The 25,360-nt window shown below is 37.6% G+C and overlaps 1 protein-coding gene across 1 annotated transcript; it reads left to right on the forward strand.

Annotated features, from left to right (window-relative positions):
• Positions 1-332: 332 nt before the first annotated feature.
• On the forward strand, positions 333-25,011 carry LOC121431131 (DNA-binding protein RFX6-like). Its single transcript, XM_041628637.1, has 18 exons — positions 333-582; positions 1,445-1,613; positions 6,447-6,570; positions 7,484-7,545; positions 8,291-8,368; positions 8,960-8,987; positions 9,778-9,882; positions 10,507-10,584; positions 11,156-11,269; positions 14,806-14,855; positions 15,843-15,943; positions 16,495-16,553; positions 18,301-18,430; positions 20,084-20,178; positions 20,796-20,922; positions 21,584-21,706; positions 22,241-22,351; positions 24,096-25,011. The coding sequence occupies exons 2-18, from the start codon at positions 1,456-1,458 to the stop codon at positions 24,788-24,790; spliced, it is 2,238 nt and encodes a 745-aa protein (XP_041484571.1). The 5' UTR covers positions 333-582; positions 1,445-1,455; the 3' UTR covers positions 24,791-25,011.
• Positions 25,012-25,360: the final 349 nt, after the last annotated feature.

A 25,360-nucleotide genomic window follows, 5' to 3' on the forward strand; every position in this document is an offset into this window, starting at 1 on the left:
TATATAAATGCCTATTATTATTATTAATTCTGAAAAAAAATTAAAATCTTACCGCCCCGAATAAATGACAATGATTGAAAGTGCAATGAGGCTATATCATTTTTTTTTTCATTTTAAGCAATGCTTAATGCCACTTATTCTGTGATACTGTGTACATGTCTCCGCGCCGAGCTGCAAAACACACATGGTGACGTAATCGTCCAGTTTGATTTGGTCAGCCTCTAAGCCATTGCTTTCCCAAACTTTCACCCTTTGTACAACCTTTAATCACCCTCATCAAATATTGATATTAATGCTCTAATGAATTTTGACGTTGCATCTCTCCGAGACCACACAGTGACTTTGGGATAATGCAAGTTGTCCATCGGGAATTCAGCTCTCATTATACATACTTCACACCTGGCCTTGCACGAACATCTACAGAAACAAAGGAAAAGTTGTAATTTAATGCTTTAAAAATTGGAACAGCAGACGAATTCCAACGAGGAAATACGGGATAAAACTTCGACCTTATACTTCAAGAGACTCGGTCTGTGGGAATAGAACATCATAGAATCTTTGGGACGACGAGATATTGGCAAAGTAAGCATATATAGCTAGATAGATAGATAGATAGAGAGATAGATAGATAGTTGTACATAGAGACTTGTGTTGCATGAAACTTGCGATCAATTACAAGTCTTTTTTGTTTTGTGGGCTCTCTAGGTCATTCATAATTATGTTGTGTAATTAATTGCAAATTCATGATTGATTGCTTAGCTGCTCCTTAAAAAAGGAGTGTAAGCTGATTTGCTAGAGCTAAAATTGATCTATCAATTGTAAAATTGCAACATAATATTTGCGATTGATAGCAAATATTTTCTTGCATTGTCCCTATAGAGAGAGAGAGAGAGAGAGACGATGAACAAGAAAATGAGAGATGGGTAGAAAGAAATTAAGAGAGGGGGATCGAGGGATAACGGCGTGCAGGTTAATGAGAGAGAGAGAGACTGGAGAAATCGAGAGATGGAAAGTCAAGTGCAGTCAAATCTTGGACCATTCTATTATGCATCGAGACGGTGGCGTACCTAGGATTTTCCACAGGGGGGGGGTCAAATTTGTCCGCTTAAAAAATTGACAAGCAAAAAAAAACGTCTTCAAACACAAATATAGGATTTTGTACCATGAAAAAAGTTGACTAGCAAAAAAAATTAAAGGTTTTCAAGCTCGCCAGAGGGTCAGAGATACGCCCCTTGCATGGGTTGTGACTCGTCAGGGGGCACACTGCCCCCCTGCCCCTCCCCCCCGTAGGTACGCTAGTGCATCGAGAGATCACTTTAGAATTGAATTCATTTCACTAAAATACCAGGGATAATGGGATTTCAAAATTTTGTTTACCAAGTTGTTGATAGCACATTCATGCACAGATCCAAATGTTTCATATGGAATTGTTCTTCATTTCCAGGACGAGCAAAAATGTCTGATTCGAATACTCCTGAAGGGCTGGAAAAATCAACACAGCTGGAAGACAACGGAGAGGGGAGTGAAAACCACGCCGAATGCTCGGCGACGGATGAGCCGGGAGAGGCGTTGGATAGCACAAAACATGTTCAACTTGTAGAAACGTTGAATTGGTATGGTCTTTCATTTGTTTTGGGATTTAATTGGAAAGCAGATAGGCACACAACGAAATCGCTGTTGTTTGATATGAAGATGGGTGGTGGGGATGAATACATGATTGGCACGAAGTTGCTGAAAGTTGGCGATGGCGATGAAGATGGTGATGGCAATGACGGAGATGATGATAGTGGTGATGATGATAATGATGATGACAATGTTGAAGACGATGATAATGAGAAGAATAGTCACGTTGATGACGGTGATGAAAATGATACCACTCTGAATGGTGACTTTGATGATGATGGTGATGACGCTGCTGCTGAAGTTAATGAAGGTGATGATGATAACGATGATTTTTTGTTATGATGTTGATGATAGGAGAGGATATGACAAGGATGACGACGATGATGATGATGGGTGCATGATGATGATGATGATGGTGATGCTGATGATGGTGATGATAGTGATGATGATGGTGCACGATGATGATGATGGTGATGATGATGGTGATAATGATGATGGTGATGATGATGTTGATGATGATGGTGATGATGATGATGGTGATGTTGATGATGATGATGGTGATGATGGTGATGATGATGATGATGGTGATGATGATGGTGATGATAATGATGATGATGATGATTTTGGTGATGCTGATGATGAGAATCGTAGTGAGGATGATGCTATGGAATGACAATATTTGAAATGGCATTCACAATATATTTAAAAAGCATCAATGATGACGATTGTTGCTGTGTGATGACGACAGCGACGACGATGATGACGATCGATGTCAAGGTTGACAATGACCATAATATTAAGGCAAAACAAACAAGGCCGTTAACATTGTCAATAGTCAAAGGCATCAACGTATTGAGCCTTATAGTGTGGTACGGTATGTCACTGACAGAGCTCCCGTAGGACTAGCGTGCCAAAATTGATTTTTTGGTTGTTTTGGCTTCAATAGGGTCCCCTTAGACCAAAAACGATGGGGGTCAAATTTTCAGACCCCTCCTTCCCTTTGTGGGGGGTCCTTTTTGGCGCCATATTGGCCTGTACAAAGCCCAATAGGATAATCCATTGTTTTCGACCTTATTTCTCACTTTTCTTTGCCATTAAATTATTAAAGTTGTCTGAGGTGTATGAGAATGAATATTTGATGATGTTGTGATGTCAGTGTTTTTTAACTTTTACCATACGGGGCGGACTTTACGAAAAATGCCCCAAAATTGTAAAATATTGCCCCCAAAATATTATTTTTCCCTTTTTGGGCTCTAAAATTAGGACAAAAGGATTACAAAATGAAATGAATATGTCTTGTTATACAATCCAACAACAGAGGAATATATCACATGTAATGTATATCATTATTTTTGGTCAATTGATGTAAAAATCATCCCCATTTCAGGATTTTATGCAGTGAAAACCTTACTACAACACTAGAGGGCGCCATAACTTATGATAAGCACTTCCCTAAAAAAATCAAATTCTAGGCACTGTAATTTTATCAATAAATTTGAAAGCTGACACATTTCAAGAGCAATTATTTCCAATGCCGATTCATAGTATGGACATCTAATTTGTTTTGATTCTCGCCCCCCCCCCTCCACGGGGGGGGGGGGACAAAATGGCTGCCTTGGGCTAAAATAAAAAAAATCCTGGATTTTTTTTTTGTTACTTAAGTGACCTTAATTTGGTTTCTATTCAAAGATTTTTAAGGGTGAAGAAGTATATCGGGAAAAGTTACAAGGACCCAGAAATCCAAGATGGCTTCCAAAAATGGAGTTTAAAATGGTTGTTGATACTTTAAATGGACATAGCACATTTTTATATACCTGAGATAGATGAAATCGGTGTCTAGACCATGGTTTCAACGATCATAATTGGGACAAGAATACCGTTTCCATTCTTTATTCATTTAACTTTTGGAGGCCAACTTGGATTCAACATACCGGGACAGTCGGTGGTCCGGTATGTTAAAAAATCCAAGATGGCTTCCAAAAATGGAGTTTGAAATTGCTGTTGCTGCTTGAAAAACCGATATAGTTTGTTCAATATCCGGGAATATGAATGTGTGTGACTACCATGGAAAAGTGAGTCTAATAATACATTAGAATAAGTTACAAGGAGAGTCGTTGGTCGAGTATGTTAAACAATAGAGTCTGAAATAGCCACTGTTATTTACAAGTGGACATGTAATATCCATCAAGAACATGATTTTTAAAGTCAGAAAATTAGTTACAACCGTTCGAGTGTTGTGGCCCAGTGGATTGGTCTTTTGACTTTGAAAGGGTCGTGGGTTCGAATCCCAGCCATGGCATAGTTTCATTCTGCAAGAAATTTATCAACATTGTGATGCACTCAACCCAGGTGAGGTAAATGGGTACCCGGTAGAAATTCCCTGAATGCGCGAAGGAATTCCTTGAATGCTAAAGCGCCTAGGCAGCCCATCTAAGGCAGGGGTAATAATGGCAAGGCCCGCTGGGAGAACAGTTTTTAGAACTGAAGTGGCTTCCCTGGGTAAATATACCTAGATTATTAATATTACCATATAATAACAAGGACAGTCATTGGTCTATGTCGGAAAATCCAAGATGTCGTGAAGAAATCTGAGTCTAAAGTGAATGCTGTTACTTAAAAATGGTCATCGTTCATTTAAAATTCACCAAGGACATAGGATTTTGGTGTCCACTCAATGGTTTCATGATTATAATAATACTTTCGATTAGTTACAAAGATATGCACTTGTCCATTTTGCCTAAAAATCCAAGAAAGTTTTCAAAATGGCATCTAAAATGATTCCTAAAACTCAATAATGATCAGAGTTTACACAATATTAATATGTGAGGAATAATTTGGTTGTCTACATGGTGGTATAAAGGGTTAGATAATACATTCAACAAATAACAAGGATATTTAGTTTTCCATTTCGTCTAAAATCCATGGTAGATTAAAAAAATTCATCAAGTGGGTGCTATTACAAACTCATGAATCAATATGATAACTTATCCCATAAGTGTAGGCACCAAAATAATTCTCACATTTTAATATCATTTTTTGGAATTCATCTTTGATTTTTGGACATACCAGACCACTGACTGTCCTTGTAACTTATCCTTATATATTACTTAACCCAAACCAGTGGTTTAAAATTAAACATCGAAATCACATTTCCATGGACGATATGAAATCAGCTATGTCTGCTTTAATTTTAGCAGCCATTTCAGAATAAATTTTTTGAAGCCATCATGGATTTTTGGACCCACCAGACCACTCACTGTTCTTGTAACTTTTTATGAATTTACAACTTCACCCTTAAAATCATTGAATCAAAACCAAATTGCGGAGTTTTAGCACATGGCAGGCTTTTTTGATGCCATCTTATATTTTCCAGGTATCCTGGGGTCCTTATATTCACTCTACCCTATGTCAACAAATTATTTTAACTCCTAGACCATGGAGTATGAAACTAATTAGGATTCTAGGGTGGATAATGAGAGAGTCGTATTCATTAATTTTAAGTGAATGGTGGCCATCTTGGATACTATCTTGAAAATAACCACTTTCCCTGATGCAGATTTTGGTAGATTTTTAGTATATTATTCCTGAGGTCAATTAGTACTAACAACTGTTGAAAAACAATGTAAGTTCGGAAGTTCTCTAAACATCACATGTTATTTCAATAATGAATATGTGCATATGTGCGTGTTTGTGGGGGGGGGGGGGCTAAAATTATATTTTATGTGTTTTTTCTGGCTATCAGTAATTGGAAATTAGCCGAGAAGTACATAATTGACAATCCGAATAGAAGTACTTTAATCGTTATTGTACTCCGGAACGAGTGGCCGAATAGTGAAAGTTGTATGCCAGTCAGTTGGGGGGGGGGGGGTAGGGGATATGGTTGGTAGGATGCTCGTCCAACTTGAAGCCTTCAGATATAGGCATTTTAGCTGTCTAGAGATGATAAAATTCCATAAAATAATCCATTGTTTAACCGGGCGCAAATTACTAATACTCCTGATTTTAGTGGGTCTCGATATAGGTGAACCCCCCCCCCTCAGGCAGTGGGTGAGGGTGGGGAAAATTGGACCCCTATCATTTCGTGATAGATTGGACCCAAGTGAATCCAAAAAAAAAAAACAATTTTGGCACAAAAATCCTGCAGGAAGTGTGTCATGATGTACCGTACCACACTAATATCATCATGATGAATTATGGCGCCCTCTAGTGTTGTAGTTAGGTTTTCACTGCATAAAATCCTGAAATGGGGGTGACTTTTACATTAATTTATTAATAATAATCATATAAATTACGTGTGATGTATTCCTCTGTTATTGGACTGTACAACAAGACATATGCACTTCATTTTGTAATCTTTTTGTCCTAATTCTAGTGCCAAAAAGTGGGAAAATTACATTTTTGGGGTAATATTTTACAATTTGGGGGCATTTTTCGCAAAATCCGCCCCCGTATGGCAAAAGTGAAAAAATATTGACTTCACAACATCATCAAATATTCCTTTTTGTACACCTCAGACAACTTAAAAATAAAATTGGCGAAGAAAAGTGAGAAATAAGGTTGAAAACAATGGATTATCCTATTGGGCTTTGTACAGACGAATATGGCGCCAAAAAGGACCCCCCACAAAGGGAAGGAGGGGTCTGAAAATTTGACCCCCATCGTTTTTGGTCTAAGGGGACCCTATTGAAGCCAAAACAACCAAAAAATCAATTTTGGCACGCTAGTCCTACGGGATGACACACCATACCCCACTATTATTATGATGGTGTATAACTGTAGGCTCTTTTGTTGAAATTGATTTAATTCATTAACATTTTTTTTAGGTTATCGGATAATTACGAGCGGTCAGACGGCATCTGTGTACCTCGGTGTGTTCTTTATACACATTACCTGGATTTCTGCAAGAAACACGACTTTTCTCCATCTAGTGCTGCGACGTTCGGAAAGGTACGACATTTCGTTATTTAACGATGAAGATGCTGCTTCTGCTGCTGCTGTGATGATGATGATGGTGAAGGTGATGATGGTGAAGGTGATGATGATGATGATTGTGATGATGATTATGATGATGTTGGTGATGATATTGATGATAATGACGATGGTCATGATGATGATGATGGTAATGATTGTGATGATGATGATTTTAATAATTATGACGTTGATGATGAGCGAGGATATGACTTGACAAGAAGGATGACGACGATGATGAAGATGATGTTGATGATGGTGAAAGTGGTGATGATGATGGTTATAATTATTTTTATTATCCTGATATGTAAATAAATTATTGATTCTGAAAAAAATACATTCATAATATAAAGATTTCTTTGAGCTAATCATGCCAATTCTGCATTTATGAATAACAAAACATGTAACACGTAAGCTCCCCTCAATATCGTGACTTTTCAATACAAGATTTTAAGCAAAAATACTGGTCAATGTTAGACGTATTGACCAAATTCTGTGGAAAAGTAATAATTGATCCCTTTTGGCACGAGTGAGTGAAAGGCGAAATGGTTTCTTTTTTGAGTGATACACTTTCACTCAACGTCGTTAACATTTTCATGGTCAATTTTGAAATGCCGTGAGAGCTCTAATCGGACCCTATCGATAGTCAACGCGCTTTAATTTCCCTCTGAAATTCGATTTCTAAATTAATTCAGAATATTTATTGAATATTATACAGCAAACGTTTTTTATACCAACTTGATTAGCATGAATTCACAGATAAAGGTGAATTAAGGAGTGCAGCACTGGTTGAAAGGCATGCATATGATTTGACATTATTAGTTCCATTTTTAGGCGTTTATGGTATATGTATTTTCAAAATCTTTGGTTTTCTCACTTGTGTGTTCCATAGATTATTCGGCAGAAGTTTCCCAAGTTGACAACCAGGCGTCTTGGTACGAGAGGCCAATCAAAGTAAGAAATATTTAGTTTATTTCCAATAGCCGTTTTCACATTTTTGTAGCAGTTACCTAAAGGTAGTTTGAATATAAATGAACGAAACGGCTGTTTTCGACTCGCCGTACGGCCGCCGTAGGGGAAATTTGACTGCGCCATGAACTGATGAAATATCTTGTTTACATGAAGTTGCAGGTTTATCTAATTCCTATTTTCTTTCATGCCCTGGTATATTGTTCTTTCTATAAGCTTACCATTGTTATGAACCCGACAGTCTTTTCTAGTTGCAATTACGTGATTGTAATACATTTTATTGTTATGAATTTTGATTGTCACTGACATGATTGAATCTTCGTCATGTGAAGAGTTAAAGAAATCACCTGCTGAGAAAGCCTGAAGGAAGAAAAGTGTTATGAAAAAAAAAAACATTATTGAAATAATCGGAACGTGCAATTACAAAATTACAACGCATATTTTTCTTTTGTACTCTGTTCCCCGGGGAAGAATCTATTGTCTACCCATCTGTAAAGAACATTCGGCTAATGCAGTTACGCGCATGCCTGACGTAGTTTCTCCTAACGGAACCAAACCTCGAACACACGGTTAAATAGAATCAGGGACAATTGCCGAATTCCGAGCTCAATCATTCCGTCCATGCCTTTTATTTTATTTTTTCCTTCATTGTCTTGTCTCTGGTTTCTTGTAGTCACTTTGGTATGTACATACATCCACGCACATCACTGTTGTATGATTTCCATTTCAGATACCACTATTACGGGATTGGCATCAAGAGAAGTTCCATCTACTATCATTCAGTGTATTCTGGTCCTGGTCTAACAAGGTAAATCGTTCTGAAAAGGAAAGGTACACGAATTAACAGTCGATGGTAACTTTTCGATACCATGAATTTATTACATTCCGAAATGAAAGCACTTTGAGATATCTCTAATGAGAGGGAATGAAGCACGTAACCACGTAAGGCTACCTGCAACATTTGGAAGTGCATCTTCGAACAAGCCAACATTCTTGTCCCCGTTACATTGACATGTCAGAAAATATAGCATCTTCCGCTGTTTGAAATTCCCACATAAATTTTGATTGGCTAACATGGCCAATGATAGCATTGTTGCCATGGTATTAATTGTTGAAGGCAGCATACATGTACATTATGAGTAACCATGGTTACTGGTTGTGTAAAGGAAACCAACATTACATCGATGCATCGTATCATGTTGTCAGGACTACATAATGAATGAACATTTCCTCTGCACATTTTTCCTTTATAAAAAGGACAATATTTTTTCACCAAAAAATTCATATCAATGATAAGAATGTAATCTACCTCATCTGCAGTTAAAGTAGGAATCTGCTACTGCTACAAGGATATCAAACTATTATGTTTTGAATAATTTTCTTGTTTAATTTATTCCAGATTTTCAGAGAAGAAGCCTAAGATGGAGGTAAGAAAAAACCCCTCTCCTCATCCTCCTTTTCTTATTGTTGTTTTTCTTCCTCTTCTTTTCTCACATTTTAAATTCCTTTTTCAGCACCCCTTCATCCTTCCACGTCCCTCATCTTTTTCTTTTTTAGTCGCCTTGTTATCATATTTCCCTTACTTTCCTTCATTTTTTTTCTTTCTCCTATTCTTTTCTCTTCATCTTTCTATTCTTTCCTCTTCTTCTCTTCCCCAAATCTGTTTTTCATTCTCAAACCCTTTCTTCACATCATTATTTCCCATCTTCTTTGTATTCTTCATCTCTTCCTTTTAATTAATTCATCTCCTTTTCATCTTTTTCTTCATCTCCTTTTCTTCTTTTTCTTCATCTCCTTTTCTTCTTTTTCTTCATATCATATTCTTCTTCATCATTTTCTTTTTCTTCTCCTCCTTCCTCGTCGTTGTCGTCGTCTTTTTTTTTCTTTTTTCGTCTTATTCTTGTACTACTCTTCCTTTTTTCTGATGATTCTTCTCTTTTTTTTCTAACATTGAGAAAGAAAACAAACCAAGAAATACTTTTTCACAGACACTTATTTTTTTATCTATTCATTTTTTTTGCATCGCATGTTCTACAGGTGCTTCCCCGCACAAACAATCCCCATGGTGAAGTTTGTTTTTCCATTTCCAAGGTGTAGAGTGAAATAATGTATACATAGGTCTATATGAAAAAGGTGAGCTTCCATCACACTAAAGAAAACAGTTCTGTTATAATACTAATGAATTTATGTTATAATATGATTTTCTTTGTTTTATAGGGATCCAACAAGAAGTTCTCTCTAAGCTCCAAGACGGGTACTCTTCTTCCGGAGTACCCCGATGCTCACAACCTCGTTCTCCCGCCAGAGGTCCCTTGTGAAAAGGTAACACGCACTGGCGGATCCAAAGGAGGGGGGGGGGGGGAGGGGGCATAGCCTGCCCGTGCCCCCATTAAGAGGCACAATTAAAATTTGTTATGTTAAAAATGCCGTTAAAACACTAGTGGCGAACGTGAAACCATAATAGCTCTATGGTGAAACTGTACTTTTTGGTGCAAACCTTTTTTTTCTGTTGCTCTGGGAACACGTAATAATTTCTGATTAATGATCAGTTGCAACTCTTTTTGCAAGGGGCCCCTAATAATTTTTTTAAGGGGGATTTATATGTCTTATTCGTTTGGCTACCATCTCGTCAAGGGGTTGGAATGAATGAAAGAACGAACGAACGATCGAATGAATGATTGAATGAATGAATGGATGGATGAAATATTGAAATAAGTAAGAAGGAAAGAATGAATGAATGAGTGAATGGATGAATTAATGGATGAAGGAAAGAAAGAATGAAATAGGGTTAGTTAAAGTCTTGTTAGTCACGGGGCATTGTACCCCAAGGCCCCCAATCCTTAGCAAATCAATGTCTATCAATGCTTCATTGAATAGTTCTAAAGTGTTTATTCGTTGTGGAATCGTAAAGACGCTGAGTTTATCACTTTTATCACCTTTTTTCAGGTTGAGATATTCATACTGATGTATCGAACTCACTCCCAACGACTGCTAGATGTCATCGTGTCAAATAATTTTGATGAGGTCAGAAACAAAATAATAAGTTAAATTGTATAATCTTATCAATACGAATGTTCAAAATTTCATAAACATTATCAAAACGCTAAACTTCCTCATGAAGTAATATTTAGTGAGCTTCTGAACACTTCAGGTTTTTTTAGTCTGTTGTGACTGTGTGTAGCTAGCTTGTAACATAGATATTCTTGAATGTTAACAGATACTTCTCAAAAAATGCGATCAATAAACGAATAATTTATCGAGTTCATAAGAAATTTAGTTACATAATGGAAATACCGGGTATTTTAGCTGGTAAAGAAATTGAAGTACTAGTAGTGTGAAAGTGATGCGTTTGAAAAATCAAGTTGGAACTAAAACGAAATGTGAACGATATAACACTTCCAAAAGTCAAGTTTGAATCATAATGATTTATTTCAACGGAGATGATGATTTCCTGTATTCACCTATTTTCTCTTTTCACAATTTTACACTACTCGTGTCAAGAGATGAGGACAGTGTATTCGGTTTTTAAACCATTCGGAACGGGTCATTTTCTTTGTTGTCATATTTTTTTCAATGATTCTGTTTTCAATTTCAGGTTCAGAATTTTCTTCTTCATTTCTGGCAAGGCCTACCCCCTCATCTGTCCTGTCTGCTGAATTATGACGTCATCATTGACGTCGTAGTACTTTGCGATTCCATTCTGTACAAGGTATGTGACTCTTTAGCTTCGAGAATTGTCTACTTTATCAAATTCGAGAATAAAGCGGATGACGTTCTGCCAACTCTATGGAAAGTCAACTCAGTCATAATTCGTATCCAGTCATGCCAGGAGGCCTACGCCTCATGTTCACTACCTCGGATTGAGGATGTGCAGTACTGGAACGAATTATGGCTGCGTTGGCTTTCCGTATATAAAACCACACTATCAAAAACGAATCTGAATCACGAATCTAAACAGAACACATTTTTAATAATGATAATAATAACAATAATAATAGACAAATAATGATAATAATCCGCTTTTTATATAGCGCTTAATACATCAGAACTTGTACCCTTTTTAGACAGGCTAAAATTTCCTTAACCCCGTACTATTGGTGGGGCTAAATGGCAATTTAGCCCCACCTATAGTACGGGGTTAAGCTTAGCCCACTTTCGTTTTACACAGCGTTTTTGCAAAGTGGGCTAACCCCACCTATAGTACGGGATTATTTGGCCCTGCAAAAAAGCAGGGTTATCCCACCAATTGCGGTGCTAAGAGCAATAGTACGGGGTTAAGATCGCATGTGTAAAACGAAAGTGGGCTAAGCTTAACCCCGTACTATAGGTGGGGCTAAATGGCAATTTGGCCCCACCTATAGTACGGGGTTAAGGAAATTGTAGCGTGTGTAAAAAGTGTACGAGTGAGGCTTGTACTACGAATGATCGACAAAAACCACTAGTCCGGGGTTAGCGAGTTTCGTGTGTAAAAAGCAAGCATTCCTTATCCGGGGTTAGCAATAACAATTTGGCATGTGTGAAAAGGAAAAAAAATAGTACGGGGTTAAGGATAGTACGGGGTTAGCGATAGTACGGGGTTAAGAAAAATCCTGTGTAAAAAGGGCATATATCTTTAGAATAGTTTGCCCTCTAAGCGCTTTACAGATATACTATTACCCCGGTCATCGGATTCAATCAGTCATTCCCGCAAACAATGTGTGCACATCCTCCACTCCCTGGGGAGTATTTCAGACAGTTGTCTGTGAGGCGCACACAGTACTGGACAAGCTACAATGACTTTCACGTCCTACCGGGTACCCATTGTGTGGATTAACGCCTTGCCAAAGGACGCCAGGCCGAGGTGGGATTCGAACACACGACCCTCTGTTTACAAGGCGAAAGTCAGAACCACTACACCACAGCCCCTCCTTTTTCTAAGACCTATTAGCATTGCAGCTTGAGATAAACTTCCAGCCTTGGAAGCAAATCGGGGTCCACTTGTAATCAAACGCTTCACTTGCAACCAATCAGATTTTCTGAGAGGCCTATATACCTCGCTCAATATCCGTGACATACATGGCCCTGTAAAACGGGGGTGTTTGGGGGTGCTCCAGCACTCCAAAGATTTCCCTAGGGCAGCTGCGTGTATGAGGCCGTTCTCGTTACGCTTTCTAAAACTAGTTTACTGGAAACCGATTCAGGAAACCAGTTTGGAAGTTCGCATTGCAAGTGTTACCACTTGATCACAAGAAAGTGGGTTTCAAAATCACTTCACGTTAGCCCTAAAAAGACTGGGGGGGGGCTGATTCAGCCCCCCCCGACATTTTTCGCGATAAATCCGCCGCTTGAAATTTTTTGACCGCGTCGCTCGCTGACTTTTTACTTTCAAGTCTCGCGCAACTTTTGAGACCAAAATTGTGACCCCCGGGTACGCGGTTCCAAAATTACGCAACATTTCGTAAGTGCATGCAGACCCAAAATTACTCAAAAACGTGAATTTGTGTACAAATCCAATGCAAATAGTGTTCTTAGCCAAAATTCATAAATGTATCATTATTTTTCCTTTTACTGCTTAGAATCAATTAATTTTATCTTTTTTATGGTCAAAATAAAGTCCCCGACAATTTCCATTGGAAAAACAATAAAAAACACAGTCTAAAAACAAAGAAATACATAAGAAGTTTAGAAAACAATAGAATACATAAGAAAATAAATGTGATTTTGAATTTTTTTTAAAATCAATTTGATAAGATGCCTATCTATAGTATGTGAAACAAAAATTAGCATTTCAGGGGCATTATTTTATTAATTAAAGCAAACTTATGATTGTATGCATAAATTAGCATAATTAATGAGACATGAGATTTTTTGGAATTTTATTTTATAGTTTTGTAGATAATGCCATTGGTAACGCGTGTGCCAATGTTTGTCGCGATAGTGCGATCGACGGCCGAGATCATAAGGGGGGGGGGGGGGCTGAATCAGCCCCCCCCGTCTTCTTAGGTGTCGAAATAGCCCAGTCTATTTAGGGTTAAGCGGTCCTGTAGCTATGGAAACGCTCTCAGTGTAGTGAGAAAGGTGTCTATTATTATCTATTGGTGATGGCATCCCTGGAATTCTGGTAGGTGTGACAAACTGGAAAAAATACATGGCATACATTTTTTGGATAGAGCTATTTTTTTCTTGTCAAGTTTCTTTGGACCAAACCCACATTTTTTGCTTGTTAAAGGACAAGTCCACCCCAACAAAAACTTGATTTGAATAAAAAGAGAAAAATTCAACAAGCATAACACTGAAAATTTCATCAAAATCGGATGTAAAATAAGAAAGTTATGACATTTCAAAATTTCGCTTTATTTCACAAAAACAGTTATATGAACGAGCCAGCTACATCCAAATGAGAGAGTCGATGATGTCATTCACTCACTATTTCTTTTGTTTTTTATTGTTTGAAATATGAAATATTTTGATTTCTCGTCATTGTCATGTGAAATGAAGTTTCATTCCTCCCTGAACACGTGGAATTCCATTATTTTAACATTTTGTGCTTCAGGCAAGGAGGTCCTAATCCTCAAATTCGTAAAAATTGAAATATTGTATAATTCAAACAATAAAAAACAAAAGAAATAGTGAGTGAGTGACATCATCAACTCTCTCATTTGGATGTAACTGGCTCGTTCATATAACTATTTTGTTAAAAATAAGCGAAACTTTGAAATGTCATAACTTTCTTATTTTACATCCGATTTTGACGAAATCTTCAGCATTTTACTTGTCTGATTTTTCTCGATTGACTCAAATCAACATTTTTCTGAGGTGGACTTGACCTTTAAATTTACATCAGCACCCCAGTGCCCTGGTAACATAACCGTTTATACTTCTCACTTGCACCTCGTCTTTCTTTGCTCAATAATGCATTATTGTCTACTGCAAATTTTCTTAATATTCATTAAATTATCTTTGTATTGCATCTTTGTATTGTATTTTGTGTATTGTAGATGTCCACAGGCGTATCCCGCCACAAGCATGTGCTTCTAGGAACCTACGCCTTCTGTACACATAAGTTGTATATATTTATATTCTTTATGGAAATTGATTTTATATGAATTCTTGTTAACAGAAATGAAGAAATTTTGTAACTGGAGGAAAATAAATGTTTATTTCAAATGAAATGTAATGAAAATACTTAGTGGTATTTGGCAGTATATTCGAGCATTCCAATAAAATCTTTTCCAAGTCACCTGAATGATTTCTTACCCATCTAAGGTTCTCAACGATGTTCTGATCCCAACGGTCATCCAAGATATTCCCGAGAGGTTAGTCGATTAAATTACTTTCTACAAGATTGTTTTTGTTGTTTTAGTATGAATTAATTTCAGGATATTTCTTCCGGCAAAATTACCCCTTGTGGCACTATTAAACTCGAATTTAACTCAATTTGTTATTTGATTTCCATTTAAAAAGAATAAAAAGTGATATAAATCAGATACAAATTCAAGGATTTACATTTTAAAGAAAAATCTGTGTAAAATAGAGCATATGAAAATGAGGAGGGGGGGGGGGGGATGGCATGTCGACTAATAGCAATGCTTGCAAAGTGTGGACCCCCCTTGAAATTATGAAAGTAATTGAGTGCGTAATATTGTACAGGCTTATGTAATAACTAAAAAAATGAAGAAATTAAAAAGGTGGAGATCACCGCCTTTAATAATATTGATCACTAAGTAACTAAGGGAAAAATCAATCCTGGATTAAGGGGCTTGAAAAAAAACGTGGCTTAAGCCTTAAATAGCGTAACTACATGTTCCCAATTTATCTTATCAAGGTAATGCAGCGACTGCGTCCCCCCCATTTTTTGAAGCACCGACAAGTGTCCTTTTTTACTCAAGAAATTGCCCCCTCACGAATGTATACTTTGCAATACTTTTACAAATTCCTATGAAGAAACAGCACTATTGGTAAGAAATAAAATATTCTCATTTTATAATTATGTTACTACTAATGAACGAAAAACTTGTAAGAATAATCCTACATGCATCAAGTTTCATGAGTCATGTGAGTGGGGTAGATAAATCGTTTTTTTTTAATGTTTTAGATGGTGTCCTTTACGAAATAAAATTTGTCCTTGTTTTCCCTGTGCCCCACCACCGGGGGTAATGCAGCACAATCAATTTCTTGCTGTAGGTGATTACGCCACTACTGGGATTCGAACCTATGATCCCCTGAAATTCCTGCTACTAATCCACAGCGCTTCATAATAATGGAATGTTTGTGTTTGTTTCATTTGGTTTATAACCCTGCAGCCTTCAAAATGAGATCAGATTATTTGCAAGAAAACTTCCAGTCTGGCTTGAGATGTCCCTAGACCAGATCCCAGGAGAAGTCAGAAAAAAGAAAATGAAAGGTATAAGTCTTATAAAAAATCGTTTTGATGACCGACGATTTATTCGAAATTCGTTTCATTTTCATCATGTTTAAAGTTTAAGCACACAAAAAAGTAACCCCGCATGATCATCATAGTAAAAAAATAAAATAGTCACGAAACGTCGTAATACCAGATTTCAGAAGAAGCCAAGAAAAGGAAAATGACAAGGCAGTCTGAGAAATATTACATTTTGATGACTGACAATTTATAAAGTAAAACCATAAAGCACTAAATTTATAACCTTTACCAAAAAACAAACAAAAACACAATCCCGAATAATATTCAAGTCAACAAAGAAACGTAAAAAGATGCTGACTGAACGACACGGTCCCGTATTGTGGTAACCTTCCAATTACTGTAAATAAGTAAAAGGCTCAATACTGAACCAATCAATAATCATGTTTTCCATTGTCATGATTGTGATCATCAAAATAGGTTTACCATAGTTTAGTCTTTGTGCTGCGGTAACCACTCCATGGTAAACTTGAGTTTGATTGAAATGAGTGTGTATGTATTTTCTTTCATGACAGTTGTTCGAACGTTTGTTCAGAGCCTCCGACGTCAGATGTCATTCATTCATCTTGCACAGGTAACCACGCAACCCATCCCGCTCTAACCCCCCCCCCTCCGAAAAAAATAACCAAACGGTTTACTGTAATGAATTTCCACTATTGATTCAGCTATGCGTGTATACCTTATGACAATTGAAATATCTTTGTAGAGTCATGGAGTATGACAATTGAAATAGCCATGGAGTAATTTTGCAGTGTAATGCATCACAAAATGACAATTATGATGGATAACAAATTTAAATGGTAGACCTAAAGTCGTATTTTTTTCGCATGGCACGATTTGAAACAACGGAATTGTATTTTAGATGTAAAATATTTGACAAATTTATTTCTTATGGTTATCAGATCACGGTCTAGGCATATTGTGCTTCATTTTGAACTGCTCTGACTCTTATTAAACATCTTAGCGGATTTCATTTTTCATTGAAGTTATTTGAGTAATGCCTTCATGTTGATGGCTTTAGAATTCGAATTTGGAGTAGTTGACTGGAAATAAATAGAAAGGGTTATGAATATGCAAGTAAAAATAAACAGAGCAAAAGAATGAGGACGAAAGAAAAACAACACAGTTAAGATGAGGTGAAATGAATGGTTAGTAACAAAAAAAAGAAATGTGGAGACTGCACGGAGTTAGTCTGCTGTGCAAACCCTTCACTCGAGTAAAGGGTCTGAATTGCAGCCTACTCATGCCTTGTGTACTGACGGCCCTCTCGTATGTGTTAGTCTTTGCGTGGAGACACACTTGTTGATCAAAGTTTTAGTCAGGGTCTATGCAGACTAGCACGGGGTGTGGGGAAATGCTGATAGTTGTCGCGTATAGATATACAGTGACAAGAGACACAGTAGGGGAAGGCGGGGTAAGTTGTGACAGTTTTTGCTTTTTTGCATGTTAGAATTGATATGATTAATAATCTTGTCGAAATAAGTACCTTGCCTTGAAATTTAACTCTTCTGAAATATTTTCCACCTATATATAACTTTCTATCCCCACACTGAAAGTCATCGTGACCTTTGAAAAAAACGATGTCAAATGGCTCAACTTGCCCCATATATGGGGTAAGTTTGAGCCACCTTCTGGGGGTAAGTTGAGTCACAAAAACTTATGTACAAAATGTATGAAGGGAGAACCAGCATGTCAATTTTTTGTTTAAAGTCTTTTCATTTGCTAATTCTCTATAAATACTAACATCCTTTAAAAGGAAAAGAGCAGCCATGTAAATTTACTCCTTTCAGCCAGCATTTCAATCGATTTTTATGGTTTGTTTGTTTTTTAAGATACATTACCATAGGAATTACCATGGCTCAACTTGCCCCATGCTGTTTGGCTCAACTTACCCCAGTCCGAACTCAGTGCGATAATTTTGTATCCACACATTTATTATGCATCCATCATATAAAAGACTATGACAAGAATGAAGATCCATACTGTTGTTATCATGTCTTTATTATATTTAAAGACGTGTGTGTTTATAAAGCACTTATCTATTTCACACTCTTTTTTACTTTTTTGGATGAAATTCATATTTTTCCCTCTAAAAAACTACTTTTTGTTTCAAAGTTGAAAACAATATGGTGGGGTTAGGGGTTATGCTATGGGTCATCAATACATGACACCACCACAATGTCTGACTCATTCATTATTGGTCTGGGGCTGGTGGCTCAACTTGCCCCTATGCTCAACTTACCCCGCCTTCCCCTACATGTAGAATCAGAGAGAGGCGGTGGATGTGCGATTTTAAACAAAAAATCTTCTCCTTTTTTTAGACTGCTCGATCTGTTCTACTAAGCCACGAGTCGATCACGGAGATGCTGGGAGATCTAAAAGAGATCACGTCGATAACATCATTCTATCATGCAGGGTTGACAGAAGAACTGAAGGCTTCATCTAAGGAGAGTAAGTTCGTATACCACAGTCAGACCAGCTAAAAAAATATCACACCGGTCAATGTTTTGTCATTAGTATATTGGTATTTATTGCTATAAAACAATTAAAATACAATCACAAAGACTGAAATGTGTGACTGCTTACATGTACAAATAGAAACATAACAAAATATAAAGTAAACATTATAAATGAATATTCAAATACAATACAGATTCGTACAGATGAAAAAGAAATGTATCATAAAAATGCCAAAAGACATAATATAATTGCTTCAAGGTGTTACCAATGAAGAAAAGGGGGAGTGAAAGATTAGGATGAAAGAGGAGAGAGGAGAGGAAAAGGTTAAGAAAAGGGACGCGTTTCATTAAAGGAGATGTCGGACGTTTTTATTACCCGACATGTTCCATTTGCCATGGTAACACTGCTTCTTAGCCTATGAACATCAAGAAAGTGTCGGATCTGACGAAAATGTTGGCGAAACGCATCTCAGGGCTGGGGTAATTTTCGCCAATGTGACTGACAGCGTATTTTAGCATCACTTCGCAGACGCTTTTTACAACGTTGATAATCTATCAAAATGCCCGTCAAATCACAACGGGCTGATTAGAGGTTATTGTCGAAAGTTGGTGGATCGGGACAGCACATCGTCTTAAGATTCGGACCGGATAAAAAATTGCAAATATGTGGTTTGATCAGCCTAGGACGCTAACGGTAAGCCTAGTCACATCTTTCAGATTGTGAAGTCATAAGTCATAACATCTATTTCAAAGTGTAAGTAATGCATTGCTGTAACATTGGGCATCGCTGCCACATTACCGGTTGTAACAGGGCCTCTGTTAGCGCATTGATAGCTCTAACGACGTTTCTGTGAGGTCAGTACAGGACGACACTGCTGCTTCGGGTCACCAATTATCGACAAAGGAACCTTTGTTATGAGGGGCTTTTGACAATAGATTCTCTACGTTGTGGAAAGTGTCGAAGTGTTACCTAAAATGCTCATTTAAATTCTACACGACTTCAGTTTCTCGAAGATAAAAACTGTACATCTGTTATCGCGCTGTGTTATGATATTTCATGCGTACATTGTATTCCTATATCACCTCTGGGAGGGCGCTATGAAATTATAGCGTCATGTGCGTAGTGTCTATTTGCAGGGGTTTGAGTTCAGAATAAACAAGGATCTTAGTCCACACTTCTGGCTAATGCCACGCTGTGAAACTATTGTGTTAACAACAATACCAGTCCGTGTTGTGAGTTGATCGCAAACCTCTTCATGGTGTTAAATACACATTGGAGTTTAAATGTTGCGCTATAGGGTGTTAGTTAACTAATGGATTATTAACTACCGCTATTAATGCAACAATGGTGTAAGATGCTTAGAGCGACTGACTCACAACTGGGATAATAGTTTTAACGGCACTGTGATTGCAGTATGCGTTTCATATTTATTTTCAGAATTAATAACAATGATGAGGTACCAAAGACTCTTCAAAGTAAACCAGCTCCCTCGGTTCATGGGCCTAGGTCCATGCTCAGTCAAAAATAATAATGCATGTATGCAGGCTGAAACCGTTGAAATGGGAGCTGGCACATTGTTTAGAGGAGTAGACACCACCATTTGATTAAATTTATTATCTGTCATCATTTAACATTTATTTTCAGTGCTTGCTGAATTTGAAGCGTTGATGAAGAAGCAAGCTCCCCTAGAATCGTTTATTGAATGGATCGACTGCGTTATTGATGACAGGCTTCTGAAGGTGACACAAAATTTCTTGCATTTGTATAATGTACAGTATACTTTCATTGATTTATGTTTATGAAAGACGACATAATCCCGGGGCGTCAACTATATTGTTGTGTTCCCGCGTATGGCAGGTCAAATGTTCGGCAGGTCGATGAAAATCGGTCAAAAAACAATGCGTATCGAGTGAAAAGCACTATCACGATTTTCATGTGAAACACATTGTTGATTGCGCTAATAACATATTTTTTCTATCGAAAACAATATTTATCGATAAACAGTGTTCATCAAATTATTGTACTGTTGGCTTGCCATACCTCTGTGTTCCGGGGGGGGGGGGTGTGCAAGCCAATCAAAAATCGGCCTATAAAATGCCTAAACGCATTTTTTTTTCAATTGGAAAACATACCCTATTCACGCATTTCCACATGTACGCTATTTTGGGATCCTAATAATTATACCCTCACGCCATTGGAACCGTTTCACAAAGACTTACAACTATGAGAAAATTTCCATGTATGTCGCAACTTTACTGAGCACTATTACAAGGTAATTACCATAAAGTTAAATTCAACACATGGTAAAAAAAAACTTATAATAAAACCGACCATAGCCTTGTTTTTCTTGTATCAGACGCATGACGATTCGGACATCGATCCCTCCCAGTTCAACAGCCAAGCTTCGGAGTTCCTCATGAATTGGTCTTTCATCACGGGCAAACTTATGGCCGAGTTCACAATGAGAGCTCTGAAGAGTTTCGGTCAGTACATTGGCGTTCCCGCCTGTCCGCGGGTGGCGCCTTTTTAATGATAACTTAGTAATAGTATATGGGAATAGCGATATGGTTTATTTCGTCAAACTACATGAACACGCGAAACGTATTCGAAAATTGAACAGCAATTGGTGTGAGGCAATAAAAAAATCAGGTTCCGTCTCGCCTTGAACAATTTTCATAATTCTATTTTTTTAATTAAAAAAAAAGACAAGACTCTGAGAAGTTGCATATCCAAAATTTGTAGTCTGATTCAAAGATTCCAAAATAGATTTCCTCGCTCGCTAGTTTACGAAAAAAGTGCTAGCAGGTGCGCGTAGTACGGCTGGGGCAGGAGGCTCGATTGTTCCCGAGTGTTGATTTGTATTTAAACAAAGAAATTGTCGAACTTTTGGTTTATTAAAAAAAATGTATTACTTCACGACGCACTTGTCGTTATCTTATTGACTCCTTGCCAAAGGATGCTAGTCCGTCGTGGGATTCGAACACACGACCCTCTGTTTAAAAGGCAATAGTTTGAACCGCTACACCAAGACGCTTAATTGAAGTGCTGATTACAATAACCACGGACCTAGAATAGTAGGTCCATGCAATTAGCAATTCGATCTTGATATGACTTTAATTTCATAATACTTCGACCTGTATGCAGGCAAGTTCCATTTGCTGAATTTGATGCTCCAAGAGTATGCCCTTCTGACCATTGAGACGCAACACGAAAAGGCGGTTCATATTGGATACCAGAGAAACGTTCAGCAACACATGAAGAAAACAGGTAAATTTATCAATAAGGACTTACTTTTGGTAAATTCTCTTAGACTGGAAAGTTTTATGAAAAAATATTAACAAGAACTTGCAAAATATAAAAGTTACTTGGTTGAAGGTCGAGTTAAGGCACATTAATACACCTGTAAACAAAAAAGGTTTTCCCCTTCAATTCATGAATGTTATAATTCATTTTAACTAATTTAAACTATTTTTTTATTTCATTTTATTTTGTTTATTGATTTATTTTTGTTATCATTATTATCATTAGGCCGTATCTTATTTATTTATTTCTTGGGGGTGGGGCTGGGCTCAATAAGCCTGTTTCTCCTTCCCCGGCCATGTTATTTTGAAACAGCTGTGGTTGACCAGGTTTCAATCATAAAAAAGTAGGTTCCACAAGTCGAATAGTTTTTATGCTGCCTCCCCGAAATTCAACATTTTTATCCTCATTTTTTACACCTACGAATACATTAAATATGATAACTAATGTTTTTATTATGTTAGCGGTATATTTCATCCTTTCTTTTTTATGATAACTTAGCCATCATCAAAACGAAGGCAATGGTGAGGACATCGAATCGGAAAGCCGGATCCGCCCAACCCAATAAGGCAAAGAAAAGACGAGCAAGCACTTGTGCTAATACACAAGATGGTAAGTTATTATCATTAACATAACGTAAATGTAACCAGCCACCATACCATGCATACCAACAATAAGTAATTGTTTTATTCGATTCTTATTATATCTGAAACACATATCCTTAGCGTTAAGGCCTGGTCACACCCCCGAGCGTTGTTGGAGCGGTCGTGGAGCGGAGAGAAAAAAACCCATCTCCGCTCTCTACCGTTCACCATTTTCGATTTCGATTGTTTTTTTGTTGTTGTCAATTTTTGTTTTTGATCTTTCCCCCAATTTTGTGAGCGAAATTCGACCCTCTCTCACTTCCGCTCCACGACCGCTCCAACAACGCTCGGGCGGTGTGACCAGGCCCTTAATTTGATTTATAAATAATTGATCAATAATAGCCCTCACAGCTACTTGAATGAATGCAGAAGAAATTTCGCGAGAGCTTAAAAAAATATTTTTAAGTTTTGGGTTTACACAAACATGAGATACTGTAAGCTCACTGTACAATCTCGACGAAACTTCCAAGTAGTCAGCAGAAGAACCGTTTCAAAGAAACTCCTGTATTTAGTTGTTTTATTTAATTCCACTGTACAACTTGAAAATCCGTCAACACGAAGAAGACGAATCACCTTTCAGAATAGCTAAATTTGACATTATTAGTTTTTGAAGAGAAAATTACTACTTCCCTGGCGACTTGTTGGTTTTAGGTAGCATGTCACAAATGTACCATCTGGTCCACCGTTTATATTTTACGTTTGCGATCATCGAGATTACATGATGATCGTAGTGGTGTTATGACGAAGGAGATCATGGTGATGTTGATGCTGATGATGTTGGTGGTATTATGATAGTGATAGATGTGATGATGATCTCGATGGCAATGGTGGTGATGATGATGATGATGATGACGATGATGATAACGTGGTTGTCGTGTTATTGATGATAATGGAGATTATGGTGACGACGACGATGGTGGTGATAATGCTGGTGTTGGTAGTATCATGATGACGATGACAGTAATGATTCAAATAGAATGATTGGAATGATATGTCCTGCTGCAGCTGCTGCTGATTATAATGATGTCGATGATAATGGCGACAATGATAACAATAGGTGATGGGTAAGTTTTGATGATGAGGATGATGACTCATCATCATGACTCTTTGTTATTACAACTTTAGACAGCATGGATCTCCAACATATTTAACGTTCGATTGATGATATAGAAATCTACAGCGATTTTTGTCACGGATTAACATTTTTCCGGATATTAAGCCTAATTATTGTAAAACTGATCTTTGATCTCACGCACAAGATGTACAATTGCAAATTTGAATTATAGTCTCCATTGCATCTTGTACTTCGATTGTAACCTTTCTTTAAACAATACCTAATGTGAGAGCCATATTGATGCAAGTGCTAACATTGGCCTGCAAGTATAGACTCAAATCTGACATTTTCATCATCTATACCATGCGTAGAGTGACGACTAGACTCCAAACTCTCACTATTTTTATACTCTTTATTATGCACAATGCGGATACAAACGTCTGTGCCTGTAAACCTTGTTTACATACCCGTTGTCACAGACGAATTTGGGGCCTTTTCACACGTGAATCTTGAATCATCATTGTAATGATGATTGCAATTTGTCTTTAGAATCGTCGCAGCTTTCACATGGACAATTCGTACCGTAGTTTGAGTTAAACTATAATAGTCAAATGTCCAGCTTGTCAATGACAGTCTCATTATTTGTTCTACGTGACAGATCTTGATCCAGACCTACTGAAGAACAAACAACTAAACAGTCATGGCAGTTGTTTAAATCATACCGAATCAACCAGGGATGCATCGGGAATGTCCTCCGAAGATTCCAGACACCAAGTAGGTGGCAATCCTTCGCAGTCGTATCCGCCGGCCTACACCCAGAACACGGAAGCAACCGCGCCAACTAGCAACCACGTTCCCCTGCACCAAAACATCCCAGGGCACAACTACTACAGCGACACCAACGGTGGCCAACCAGAGAGGTCATACAATATCCCCTACCAAAATCAACGACCTACACCTGAGTATGGGCACCAGAGTGTCTCTATCCCAGTCGGTTCATTCAGTTACCCCCAGACGACATTCCCCAACCCCGTGGTTCCTCCACACCTACCACTGCCTACCTCTTGGAACAACTCGTCGACTGCGACCGGCTTCGGCGTCTACACTGATTCACCTGGCCATACAGCCCCAGTTCATTACGGAAACATGATGCATTTCTCGACGCCAGAACAATCGCGTGATTACCGCAATTTCAATACTCCTGGTTTCCAGCCACTGGTTGACGATCGAACAGGGAGATATGCTCCATCTGGAATGATGATTCCAAATAACATGAATAGGTTTGAACCAGTAGATGGTGTAGCTAGGAACCTACCGTTCCCAAGTGATTTCCCACCCATGCCTAATCACTAGTCACCTGATCAGTCAGGTTATCATGGACACATATATTTTACATTGATCGAAGGGTCGAGTTACAGATCATGTTGCGTTGTTGCACATACAGAAGGTAGTACACCTATTACTTACTATTTGAAAATGTCTAAAGGAGGATTTAAATTATGGCAGGATTATGAAAAAAAAATTCAGAAAGTGATTGTCATACCTCTTGATTTGATTTCAACTGATCGACAATTTTTTTTTTTTTTTCAGATAAGCCTAAAAATATTGGAAACCAGTGACACCTTGTATTAATTTCCGAGGCTTAAATTTAACAAGGGAAATGCCCAAGTATCAGAGCAAGATGATATACTTTTATGAATTGATCATATCTGAAGTTACCTACCATTTTCTTAAAAAGAATTTTCTTTAATTCCTTTACGACAAATTATGTAATCGTTCGCTTTCCATTGACAAGAAGAATTTGGATCAATTATTAACGAAGATGTATATTAGACAGATAATATTGTCTAAGACTATTCACAACTTTTGCCACGTTGCACCAGCAAAATTGACTTTAGACGAACCATTAGTCGGTTTTAAATC

This window comes from Lytechinus variegatus, chromosome 17 (assembly GCF_018143015.1).
Source record: "Lytechinus variegatus isolate NC3 chromosome 17, Lvar_3.0, whole genome shotgun sequence".
Lineage (NCBI taxonomy): Eukaryota > Metazoa > Echinodermata > Echinoidea > Temnopleuroida > Toxopneustidae > Lytechinus > Lytechinus variegatus.